The 13,024-nt window shown below is 34.2% G+C and overlaps 1 protein-coding gene across 2 annotated transcripts in view; it reads left to right on the top strand.

The window, feature by feature from the left end:
* The window catches only part of LOC105257616, a 36,575-nt gene extending 23,564 nt beyond the window's left edge, over positions 1 to 13,011 (top strand). The window contains exons 6-10 of one of the 2 annotated variants that reach the window (XM_025411376.1): positions 818 to 1,191; positions 6,897 to 6,986; positions 10,889 to 10,957; positions 11,109 to 11,402; positions 12,578 to 13,011. In XM_025411376.1, coding sequence (XP_025267161.1) covers positions 818 to 1,191; positions 6,897 to 6,986; positions 10,889 to 10,957; positions 11,109 to 11,387 — 812 coding nt within the window. In that variant the 3' untranslated portion in view covers positions 11,388 to 11,402; positions 12,578 to 13,011. Of the gene's footprint in view, positions 1 to 817; positions 1,192 to 6,896; positions 6,987 to 10,888; positions 10,958 to 11,108; positions 11,403 to 11,798; positions 12,068 to 12,577 lie in introns of those variants that run through there. The other variant, XM_025411375.1, reaches the window with a different exon arrangement.
* Positions 13,012 to 13,024: the final 13 nt, after the last annotated feature.

The following is a 13,024-nucleotide window of genomic DNA, read 5'->3' as shown; positions in this document are numbered from 1 at the left end:
TATAGCAAAGTTATATGATGAAAGATATTAACCTTCGTTTTGTATAAAATATATGGAACTTCCCAAAATTGTATTATCCAGTTATGTTTTTTACGATGTATAAACATATTCTTCGATTATAAAAATAAAATTGTTTCATATACAAAAAAGATACACAGATCATATTAAATAATTATTTAAATAATTATTTACAAGAGATGCATATTCTCTTTCTTTAAAAAAATAAATTAATTTCATATATATATATATATATATATATATATATATATATATTTGTATTTTTGATTTAAATAAAATAAAATAGATTAGAAAGAGATTAACTAAGATTTTCTAAGTTATCAAGATTAAAATTATAATTTAGTATTGCATTTATGAAAATGTAATTCACGTGGCACATTTCTCAACCGATTATAGAATAAGATTTGATAGACAACAGTTAACATTATAATCCCTCTTACCTTTGCATTTAAAAGTTCTGTCATCTTATAGAGGTATGACGTGCGAACTTTTCAAGCATTATTCTCTTCAACAAAAAGCCGCTCCTATCTCGAAAAGTCGATAGCGTCATTTCTCATGTCACTGGCCGCCGCTTTTCATGTCACTTTTCCTTCTCGCATGAAATCCATTCTTCTGTCTGTACCAATGAATAAAGAACATAATTCATAATTAAATAAATCAAAGTATTTGGTGCATACAGCCGTTTTCATGTGAATGATTGTTCACCGTTATATTCATAAAAGCTAATTTCGGCAATGTTTCCCGCGTGTCTTTTATTGATATGAAAAGTTAAAATTTACCATTTTCTTTTTATTCTCAGGCATCCAAAGGCGTCCGCGCATTCGGTCTCCGGAGGATTCCACCCTGTCGATTTGCGGTGACAGCCAGCCCAGGGAGCTCAGTCTGGACGAGGGTTGTTCATCCCTTCCAGGCACCTCAAGGGACGACAGTAGCGAGCTCAGCTTCTATCGTCGCTTTATCGAAGGTCACGTTACTTGTACGCATTCTACACGATCCTGCGAGATACCGCATCGAGGAATACGTTCCTTTCCAGAAGAGCAATGCGAACATAGTGGCTCGGACAAGTCCCAGAAACCGGGATATCGTCCGTATACCATCGAAGAATATAGGAGTCTATCGATGCCAAGACCTGATCGATCCCTGGGTCCTGATAAGGATGAGATACAAGCAAAGGTACACACGTTTTTATGAAATAATAATAATAATAATAATAATTTTCATCATTATCCGATTTATTATTATCTTTATTATTGTTATTAATTCAGAGCAAATACTAGTTGAGCAACAGAAAAATGAAATATATAATATATAATATAATAGATACATATATAACAAAATTATAAAATAATATAATAAAAGAGATATTGCGAGAATATATAAAATACAAATATATTTGATTCGCGCAATTATATATATTATTATATTTGACATAGGAAAAAAAATATGTTCTTGATAGTTCATTTTTCGTTATACATTATAAGTTACGGTTACACAGAATTCTGACATGCTTGAAATGCGCGATATTTCTCCGACGTTTCTCTATCTACAGATAGAAAATCGGGATCAGATTGTTGAAGCGAGATTTAGAGGCACGGCACGCAATTCTCATTTCCGAAAACTTATCTGTCGCCCGCGCGTTCGATCAAAGTTTCCGGGACAAGGAAAGTTTCCTCGCTTCGATAATTCACGTTTTCTATATTGCTCTCTTGATAATGAGTATAAAAGTATTTTATATTACTCGAGAATGTCATTAAAACTTGGCGTGCCGAGTTCGCTTGTGCTTTTATCGCGAAATTTATCTTCGCCCGCGTTTCTTTTATCCTTATCCTTTTATCTCGCTAGATGTTTATTGCTGCGTCTTCGCTGTTAGTGTCCTCGATGTGAGGTAATTACGTTACGGACTGGATCGTACCGAGAGTACGTACGTTAATAAACAACGTTCTCTTGGCCCGACGAAGTTACACGTGTTACGGTAGGAACGTAACCGTGATTCGATTAATGCGATAATTCGATTAATTCTTCGGCATCATCGATGCTCATCGTTGATGCAACTCGTTGCTCAATGTAGCTCAGTGTTTCGCGTGCGAAACTTCTATGGACAACTTTGACAGAAAAGTAAAGAGTAAAACACATCTATGTCGAATATTGACCGTATAGTAAGGGATCAATTTGAATGGATTCAGTTGAATAACATGGAAAAACGGACGTGAGAAGTTTTTTTGACGTGAAATAGAAGCTCGATTCGAAAAATGGGAACTTTATCGCGCGAAGCTAGCCCGTTCATAAGTTGCTATAAGAGAGGTTTCTGTCGCCGGATAAGCGAGGCGAAGAAAACTCTGTCGTGTCGTATTTGCGAGGACCCGACGTCGCAGTTAACACTTTCACGGAAGACGTAGCACTTCTCCACGAAGGAGTTACCTCGACAACGAGCACGGCTTCGTAACTTCAATTTAATAAATACGCGACTCTTGTTCTCGAGCTCGGGCGTGCTATTTTCGTTGGCGTCTATTTCCTATTTTCTCGGCGCGAATACGCAATATTGAATTAGAGGCTGCATACGACGAATTGTATTCCTAGCAATCATGTACGTGTACGGTGATGAGCATCGTGAATTCTCCTCGTCCATTTGTCTGAAGGATGCGCGCGGAAGAAGTACGTCACGCAGTTTATCGCCGAAAATTTAATTTGGAAATTACTTTAATCCATTAATCGCGATAATCACACTTCAGTGTAAAAGCCAAAATTTATATATGTCTGTTTTAATAATTAAATTGTCGCTCTCGTTATTTCATATTACAGTTAGTAAATTATTAAAATTTTAATGAAATCTCTGAAATATTTTTCATGAATTTTTTTTCTCATATTTTATTAATTCGGAATTATACTTTTTTTCTCGCATATATTGTTTCTCTTTATGTGTGATATTCACACGGTTCACCTACATTTTATTGCTACAGTGTATTTATTTTTTATTTATAGTAGTCTTTTTCAGTATATTTCTAAATCCTCTAAATAGATTTCTCAAAATCGTCAATAATCGCACAAATATTACTATTTATTTATTACAAGTAACGATAGCAATATAGCAAGGACTTTAATATGTATAATATTTTCTAAAAAGGTCCATATTTCTGGTAATTCGCGAATGATACAAATTTCGTAAATTAAATATGCAGTAAATAAAACATAAGCAATTCTAATGATATCTAGATTCATAAAATATGATATTTTATAATTGCACTAGTCGATATTCTTCGGTTTTCGAATCATCAAAATCGTAAAATTCTGTACGAGACGGCAGGTGCGCGATAGAAAATATGCCATCCTCATAGTCGGAAGATGCAGTAAATTCTCGCAATCTTTGAGCGGTTCGGCGAGGGTGAGCGATCTGTAAATTTTTTATGGTTTCTCTATCGCGGCTGGCGAAATGCAATAGAGGGTTTACGGTACGCGAGAGCCTTTCTCATACACCATGCAACATCTGGTCGTGGACCGATACCGGTGTATTCGTTTGCGCGTGTCTGAAAGAAAAGGAATCCGAGAGTTACGCTCCGTCGCGTTGTACCGTTTTCGCGGGAACAATTTTAGCAGATTGGAAATTAAAATTTCACGTGGCTTCACGGGAGCAGCCATCAACTCACCCTCTCGGAACGTCGGAAACCCTTTCTCTTTAAGCGCGCCTCGGGGCAAGCGGAAATGCTTCGTTACTGCATCACGAGGGTCCCCCAACATCGTTTCCTGGAGCCGCGGGCGGAGATGGTGGGTTCACGGTAAAAAGTTTCAAGGTGTTTCACCTCCGTTGGATGAGCAAGGACGAGGTTTCCTTCTCTAAGTGCCGCGAGCGACGATAAAACTCGTTTAGCGTGCATACACATTTGCCGCCCGTCAATCATACAAGTTACTTTAATTTAATATATATTTTTTAAAAACTCATACCACGTAGAATTTATTATAAAATTGATACATCTTATAGAGTATCTTCTAAATTAAATTAAATTTAAATTTTTCTTTTGTTTTTTCTTTTGAAGAATCAAATCAAAAAATTTCATTAAATATATGAAAAATATTTTATCAAATACAATATATTAACTATAATTAATAGTATGGATTAATAAATTTCATAAATATTATGCTATTACATATAGATTAAAAGCATTGAAGATAAGAATAGTTAACAATAGTTAATTGTTTATTTAACTTAAATTGCACTTTACTTTAGGATTTTTAAATCCATATTTTATCGCAAAGATTTATATAAAATAAAAAGTACATCTGAATATAAATCTTCTGATTAAAAATCGACATCAAATAAGACAAGAAATCCTATCACGCGAAAGTATAAGATGTGCTATAGGAAGGCATCTCGCAAAAGGGCGGCGTCATAGCAATACGTTATCCGCAATTAGACGCTATAGAGAACCGCGACACGTAAAGCCGTAAAAAGCTTCAATTGCGCAATCGAACTTCGCCGATACCAGATCCAAGTACAGGCGAACAGGAATTTCCGCTCTAACGGCGAACGCCGTGGAGAGAAGACCCGGAGGGACTTTTATCCGGGTGTTTCTTATATAAGCGCGCGCGCGCTCGTTGTACACTCGCAGGCTATTATCCGGGATTACTGGGTACGCCCGGGTACCGGAGCAGATAAGTACAGCAATATACGGGGGCAAATTTGTTCCCGACGAAGTCGCCGCCATCACTGCCGCCGCTGACATTGCCGTCATGGACAGTTTAAATGAAACGTCGACGAGAGTAAGCCGACGAAATGTCAGCGGATGACAGTGATGGCTAAAGGGACACTGACAGAATATCTATAATTATATCGATTCATTTAAGAGATGTTATGGTCAATTACACATGATGTTAGTTTGGATCCTTAATATTGTATCACCAATAAAAAAAATACTTCCAATCAGATATTACTAAATTTTAAAATAAATCCATAAATATGTGATCATTCAGTAAGCAATTATTTTAATTTGTAATTATACAGATTACGTTGTAAAATATTATATTTAACATAAAATATGATTTTTTAATATTTTATTATGCTTTCCATAATTATATATACATGTGCGCGCATGTATACATATACATATTTAATACATATACATATTTATTATACATATAATTATTTATACTGTTTACTAAATTATTATAATCAAATTATAAAATCAATATGATGATTTAATTATGATATAATAAGATTATGATAGTAGATTAATTATGATATCTTTTAATAAGTCTTGTATAATAATATAATTTTTGAATACAAAAAATATTAAAAACTTCTAATATATTATTCAATACACAATTTCGTGTTTATTTAATACTAATAGGTAACATATTTATTCAAGCATCAAAAATTTGTGCTGATATTTTAATAATCATACTATTTTATACGACAGTAATAAGAGAATAGAGATTTTCAATTATTATTTATGGTATAGTTATATTAAATATATTAGACAAAAAGATTCGATATATGCTTAAGTGAAAAAATACGAAATTCATTCCTTGGATCTATTTTTTAAGGAAGCCACTGTTAAATTTATTATGACTGATCTGTTCCTTCTGTTAAATGTGATTTTTTCTCGTCTTCGTGTGATGGGATTCTTTCTCTCTCCTTCCATCTATTTTTCGATCGCCAGCTTTATCTTTTCTTCCGTTTCCCACGATTCGGTTTATCCCGTTCTACGTTTCTTTTGTGCTGTCTCATCTTCAACCTCTTTGCCGGTTTCTTCGTCATCGACTTCGTTCGATGAGCATTTGCATAATCTACTTTGTATCGGATTCGAGTCGACTTGGCAGCTCGATTTTCGATGCAACTCGTTCGATCGACCTCACTGTTCCAAGACTCGCATGATATAGTTTGCAATTACAAAGACAAGCATGATATAGTTTGCAGTTACAAAGAGAAATATTTAATTTTTGTTTAGAATCACGTATGGTTTTCATAATCATGAAATTTCCTTTGCAAATATATATTACATCATCGATCTGTTTCTTCTTGTGTAAATGACGAGTTAGAATCAATCAAACGTGAATGTTTGTGTTCATTGTAATTTCCGAGATTTTTACCACTTTTATTATTTGAAAATAATAAATTCTTTACATTTAAAAATACTTTTTACATATTTCGGAAATTTTTCTGTTTAATAAATTTTTTTGAGTCAAGTACTAATAGATTAAATTAATATTTAACGCTCTCGCTTTAAATATATCAACACAAATTTTTGATACTTGAACAAGCATCGCGCCATCCATTTAATATTAAATAAATATGGATTAATGTTATTGAATAATATATTAGAAGCTTTTAATATTATTTGCTGTATCCAATGGAATATTTAAATTTATATTACTATATAAGATTTATGAAATATTATAGGAATTTGTAGAAAACGCATAAATAACATACATACACACACACACACATATATATATATATATATATATATATATATATATACATATATCGGTATTACACTCAGCTTCGTTATATCTAGAAAGATATTACTCGTATGTCATGTTTACTCGCACCTTCGTCGACGTACGCCTCTTCATGGCAAACAGCAATCTACAACCACATCTGTCCGCAAATTTGCGGCCGCCAGTATACTCTCGCATATATACAAGTGCAGACGTATGCGCGCTAGTCGTAGAGGTTATCCCCCCGTCGCGCTAAACTCTCGCAAAAAGTAAATAAAGCCTTTAGTCAGACGTAGCGCGGCGACGTGTTTAGGTTGAAAGTTTCACTGGACCAAACTGGTAGTAGTAGTAGTAGAAGTGGTAGTAGCAATAGTAGTAGTAGTAGTAGTAGTAACAATAGTGATGGTAGTAGTAGTAGTAGCTTCAGGGATTGTTTGTTGTTGCAGAGAGAATGGCTGATGCGCCGGAGATCGTACGGAGACTCGGTTAGCGCGCGCAATCGTGAGCAGATACTGCAACGAACGAGAAGACTCAAGGTACGAGATACATCCGTGTGTTTCGATGGATTACCGCTCGCGAATTTTACCTTAGGCATGAAGGGCTAAATTGATAACATTTGACAACTATGCCATTCTCACATATTCTCGCCAAATGTACATTGCTCTCAAGTTTATACGGAACTAAGTCGTTGTGCTATTTTTTCGAAGGTAGTGAAGCTGAATTTTTTATTTCATTTGACTCTTTATTATTTAATTTCCTCTTCAGATAAACTCTTTATTATTTAATTTCCTCTTTAGATAGACTTTTATATATCTCACAAATTAATCCAAAAAGAAGTACAAATAATTCTAAAATTAATTTTAAATGAAATATGTTATATATTCCGTGTGTTCCTTTTATCTCATATGTATTATATTATTTATTTAGTTATTTATTCAAGATTTGTATGTGAGAAAGAATTCTAAACAAAAGTAATATGAATCAATATAGAAATGTCTTTACGCAGCTGAGTATAGCGCACGTATTCGTCTTTTAAACACAAAATGTCGAATCTTCATTCATGATCGCGTAACAGTTGGAATAGGCATTTTATTTCGTGCCCGACAATGTATGCACTCTATCCGGAGGAATTCGCGAACATTATCGAAAACAAGATTCAGAAAATTCCATTCGATATCCGTACATATCTGAGAATCCGTAATTACGTTTTTGCAAAAGTTCGCTTTCCAGCTTCACGCGACGAATCGCTAAGCACGATCACGTTGACGGCCATCCAGTGGAATATAATGTCGGAAAAAAATAATGGACGAGGCAAAAATCGCAGTTTGTGCTTGATAAATTAGCATCGATGGCATTCGGTTCCGTTACGGTCGATATTTAATTGCCAATTAGAGGATGCAAAAGAGGCATTGCTGACGGGCACTAGCTCGTTTTACCCGACGCACTCGTGAAAGTCAAGCCTCGTAATGACCGGCCGCAAGATTTATAAATGAAATTAATTACGTACGTACCGTTCCACGTTAACAATGCCGAGACCACGTTTTTCTTTTCTCTCTCCCCTTTTATATTCTATCTCGTCGCTCATTCCACCTTCCTCCTTCCAGCAGCGTATCTTGTTCTGACGCTCGTCATTACCCATTTGCTTTCGCTGTCATATCAATTTCTCATTTAATTGTGCGCGACAGCGACCCAACTATAAAATTTAAATTATTTATTTATTCGCGAGATCAGTTGAGTCGTAACGAATGGATAACAATAATTTATATTGGCAGATCGAAAATGAAAGCCAATTTTATTATTCGTAACGAATTCGCAACGAATCGGAGGAATATAGCCACTATTGAATTAGTAGTCATCTTATGATTTAGTAAAATATTTATCAAGATATATATGATTTTACTATTTACAGATTTGTTATATTTTTAATTTATAATTTGTTTTAATCTGATATATATATTTTCAATTTACCCGCTGGCACGTTTCGATATATTTACAAATGAAATTTATTATACGTCAAGGAGATGGATACGTTAGAAAAGAGGCGTTGCGATCCGCAAGATGAAAGATGTTTGGAACGCACGGCGGAGGGAGTCTCATTGCGAGACAAAATATTCATAACGGTAGAATGAAATTCCGTCGGGTCGTATCCTCCATTCGCGCGCTCCATTCCCTAGATACAATTCCGAGAATAACTTAGTTTCGTATCGGCCACGGCTAAGTCAATTGCACTTTGGCAACTTGTATTCAATTATTCCATTTCAACCGGGAACGCGCTCACGATCTGATCTCGCGAGATTACAAAGGTTCGAGCTTAACGATTATTCGCGTGGAACACCGTGCCGTGGTTGCTACTACGTGTGTTTCCACTTGGCCGATCTAACGCCGGAAGAATCTAGTGTGTGTTCACGACAGTATCATCATGATGGTATTGTTCTTTACGTTAAGGAATACCTTTTACTTAAACTTTGCAAATTATAAATATTATGGAAATTTTACGTCACAATGACTCGCAAATAGACGATATATAGTATTATACATCAAGATTTCTTTTATATATATATATATATATATATATATATATATATATTTCGCGTATTGTAAAAATAATGAACGTTTATATTTCGCGTATTATAAAAATAATAAACAAATTTGCGTTGCTTTCGATTCGCAAACGCGAGAATGATGTAAACGCACAGAATCCGTCCAATTTCCTCATGCAAATACCCTATCTTGATCAAGGCTGTAGAGGCAATTCACAATATTGTTTTAACATTTATTGGAAGCTCCGTTAATGAACGTATACTGGCAACGTTTGTTCACGTTTCTTACGCTTTAATAAATAGTACTAAATTAGATACAAAATATCTTTTTATGTGATTTGAATAAATAAAAAAGTAAATTTAACTCTTGATAAACATATTTTAAAATTTTATGATTACTTTGACAACTTTGTGTAGCAAAAATTCGATACGACATACATCAATTGAATTAAATCTTTTATTATACAGAATAAAATCATAGAATAAATCAAAAGATGCTAATAAAAAGTAGCTGTAAAATAAATTATTAAATAAATTAGGAAAAGAGTAGATAAAAAATATATATAAATATCTAAAAATAAGTAAAAATATATTTTTATTAATTTAAATTAAAAAATCTTAGTAAAATATGTTGTATATATTTTTTTATTTATTTTTCTTATTTTTATTTATTTATTTAATTAAATAATTATTCAGCTATTTTTCATCAATATTCTTTTCAATTTACGTTATGATTTTTGTTGCACTTTGCATCATAAAATATTTAATGTTATCAATATTTATATTATATATTATATATATATATATATATATATATATATATATATATAAAATTAAAAATTAAATTTGATCCATGGTGCTCTAATATATTATTTTTTTACCAACAAATTTAGAATAAAAACAAATTATAGAATAAAATTCTTATATTAAAATATTTCTGCGATGTTATAATGATTAATTTATCATTCACACATTATGGTTTGTATGTATAATGCACATAAAATATTGTTTAATTTGTTGTTTTATAGTTTGAAGATCACTACTGAGTTCGATTTTTATTTTACTATCTTTACTATCTTTACTATCTTTCTGCATATGATTTGTTCGTTGCCGAAAACTCTCATTATACTATTATATTAGATTCGCATACTGCGTAGATGTAAGATGCGATTGATGTGTCAAGTTCACGTAGCGGACGAGGAGTGACCGTATAGAAGTGACCCATTTGAAATGCTGTTATCCGCATGTAAATTCAATTATACGTACAAAGCTACTATTATGGACCGCAACGACCACAAGCATAGGCAGAAATTGAAGATACGAGAAGCGAATGAGAGGGAATAGTAGCGCACGTGGATAAACCTATGCTATGCTTCTCGCAAGGAGAAGTAGTCTCGTGATTCGCATACTACGATAGACAAATTTCATTTGCAGCGTATTTCCTATGCTTGTATACGATACGCGTCTCTCTTATTCGCTGATATCGATCTTTTTATGATGAAGGAGAAGCTGCAATATTAATTATATTTAAACGGTCTCGTTTATTAATTTTTCGCACAATTTAATTTAACTTTTGCTTCTTATTGCTCCTTTTATTCTAAGAAAGAATAAAATTAATTTCGTCGAAGTACTTGTGATTTCCAGAAATAAAATATTATATATATTCATATCCAAATTTCTATATATATATGTTCAGAATCTCTATTAGTTACTTTTAAAATAAAATTTGATGCTTATGTCATTGCCGCTGGAAAAGACTCAAGGTTATCGGCGCCAGACAAAGTGTAAAATCATAGTCCGTGAATATCATTTGATTCTTCCGCCTTTTCTTCCTATTTATTCGATCAAAGTGACTTACCTACTCGTCCCGCGAGCACTTATCCTCTTTGTGTTCACAGTCGAGACGCGCCATCGCTCAAAAATGTTTCTTGCCCCCTTTGAAGGATCGGGACGTTGCCGCCTCAAAGGTAAATTGAGCTCTTTTGCAACCTCACTCTCGGATACTCTAGCTGACTTTTCCGCCGTGCAATTATTCGTGTATCTCTGCAATGGAGTGGAGAGACTGAAAGAAGTCGCGCGGCAAGATCATCGTCGATAACATTGTCTCGTTTATTTCAGGATCGTGAAAACTCAAGCATCCCTGAGACGGACTGCGCGATGCAAGAGAGTGTCTTAAAGTGTCCTGTCAGATATCCGAAAGGAAAGGAAATCATCACAGTCCCGAGTAAAACATCGCCGTCCCAAGAGGTCGAAATGCTCGAGAAAACGCCGAATTTCAGCTCGTCGCTCGCTTCATATAACGTTCTCGAAGACTCATATTTGGAAACTTTGCAACAGCGTCACTTGCAGGAGAAAAAATTGGCGGATCGTCTTATGCGTCAAGCCTTAAACTCTTGATCACCACTAATTCAGGTAAATAAAATAGTATAAAAATCACTACAAATATAACTTTTAGATATTTTTTCTCGCTTCTCTTGTACGCAATTTCTCTATTTAACGGCCTATTTTTACAACTGCAGATCGATATTTACTGCGGTTCATTTTCCATGTCATATCATCGATGAATATTTGTCCATCATATATATTCCTGTTTACACGTACTTTATATATGTAGATCTATATCTTCTATCATATTTTTACATCTATTTGAAATAACCCGACGTATATTATAACATACGACAAATATGTATGTATTTAAATTGCGTGGCCCAGTTTAATTTGAAAGCGATATTACTACAATTTTGCTATACACGGATAAACTCGCATGCGTCTATGAAATATCGCAATATCGATCATTCGTTTCCGCAGATGGACGGTCTTATTTTCAATCGTGATCCGTTTCTCTCAAACTGGTCCGACCGGCTTCCGTCAAGAACTTTTATACTTCCCTACTTTGTCACACGCGTGCTTATATTGTCGAGACGCAGTTGGTAGACTTGGCAGGTCGACGAGATGCCCATAAATAAATCGCACTTGTGCCCGTGAGATTAGTCTGAGGATAAAATATTTAAACTTAATTCCATCCGAATAAATAATTCACTCAATGTTCTGGCGGTTCGTATTCCCGCCATATCCGTTACCCCCTTGATGCAGCGACGAAACGAGTTGCGACGGTAATACGTATGGACGTAAACGCGAACATATATATATATATATATATACCTATATATATATATATATATATATATATATATATATATATATATATATTGTAAAACATCTCTATATAAGATTCTCTGATAAGTTATTATAGAAACCTGAAATTTTAATTACGAAAAAATGAGTCGCTTTGTCAACAACGTTAACCTGATTTTTTCTATATTTACAAAATCTTACAATAGTAATAGGTAATCTTACAATTAGTCACAAAGAAAAGAACCAAAAGTTTAAAAAATTATGAAATATATATAAATAATATAGATTTAGCAATATTCGATGAGTTCACTTATTTTTATTCGTGTTTTGAATATCTATTTTTTACATGCGCTAGCATGTATGCGAACGAATCCCTACGGTATGCAATTGTATACCGAAAACTTGTCTCTCTCTGCACGATTCTAGACTTATTCAAAGTTCTTTCCACCTAGAGAACGATGATCGTGCGGAAAATAAGCGCTTGCCAAAAGCAGCGAATCGCACACGGGATAGTTGGAGCCGACGAGTACTAAGAGAATATTTTTATCGGCTATGATCCACATGGCGTTTTACGCAGCCGAGTTAAAGATCCGGAAAATCAGCGACTATAAAGTGTTCGCTCCCATCATGTTGCTCTTCTGAATATGTAAATACGCTACTGTTGTTCTAGGGGAAGATGATTCCGCTGGCACGGTCACGGTTAAATCTGTTATTACGCTTCTATAATCAAGAGCGCTGTTTCTGAACAATATATTTATCGCCCGCGGCTGAAATTACTTTCGCAGGTTTCGCATAGCCCAACATGCGTTACTCGCTTCTCGATTTATCGAGTCTGAAATTTTTTAATATTTGTTTTTCATTTCACGACACATTGGTTCTTGTTCATTCCCGCGAGTTGC

Source organism: Camponotus floridanus, unplaced genomic scaffold (genome assembly GCF_003227725.1).
Source record: "Camponotus floridanus strain SB8 unplaced genomic scaffold, Cflo_v7.5 scaffold4, whole genome shotgun sequence".
Lineage (NCBI taxonomy): Eukaryota > Metazoa > Arthropoda > Insecta > Hymenoptera > Formicidae > Camponotus > Camponotus floridanus.
This window is presented reverse-complemented; position numbering and strand designations above follow the sequence as displayed.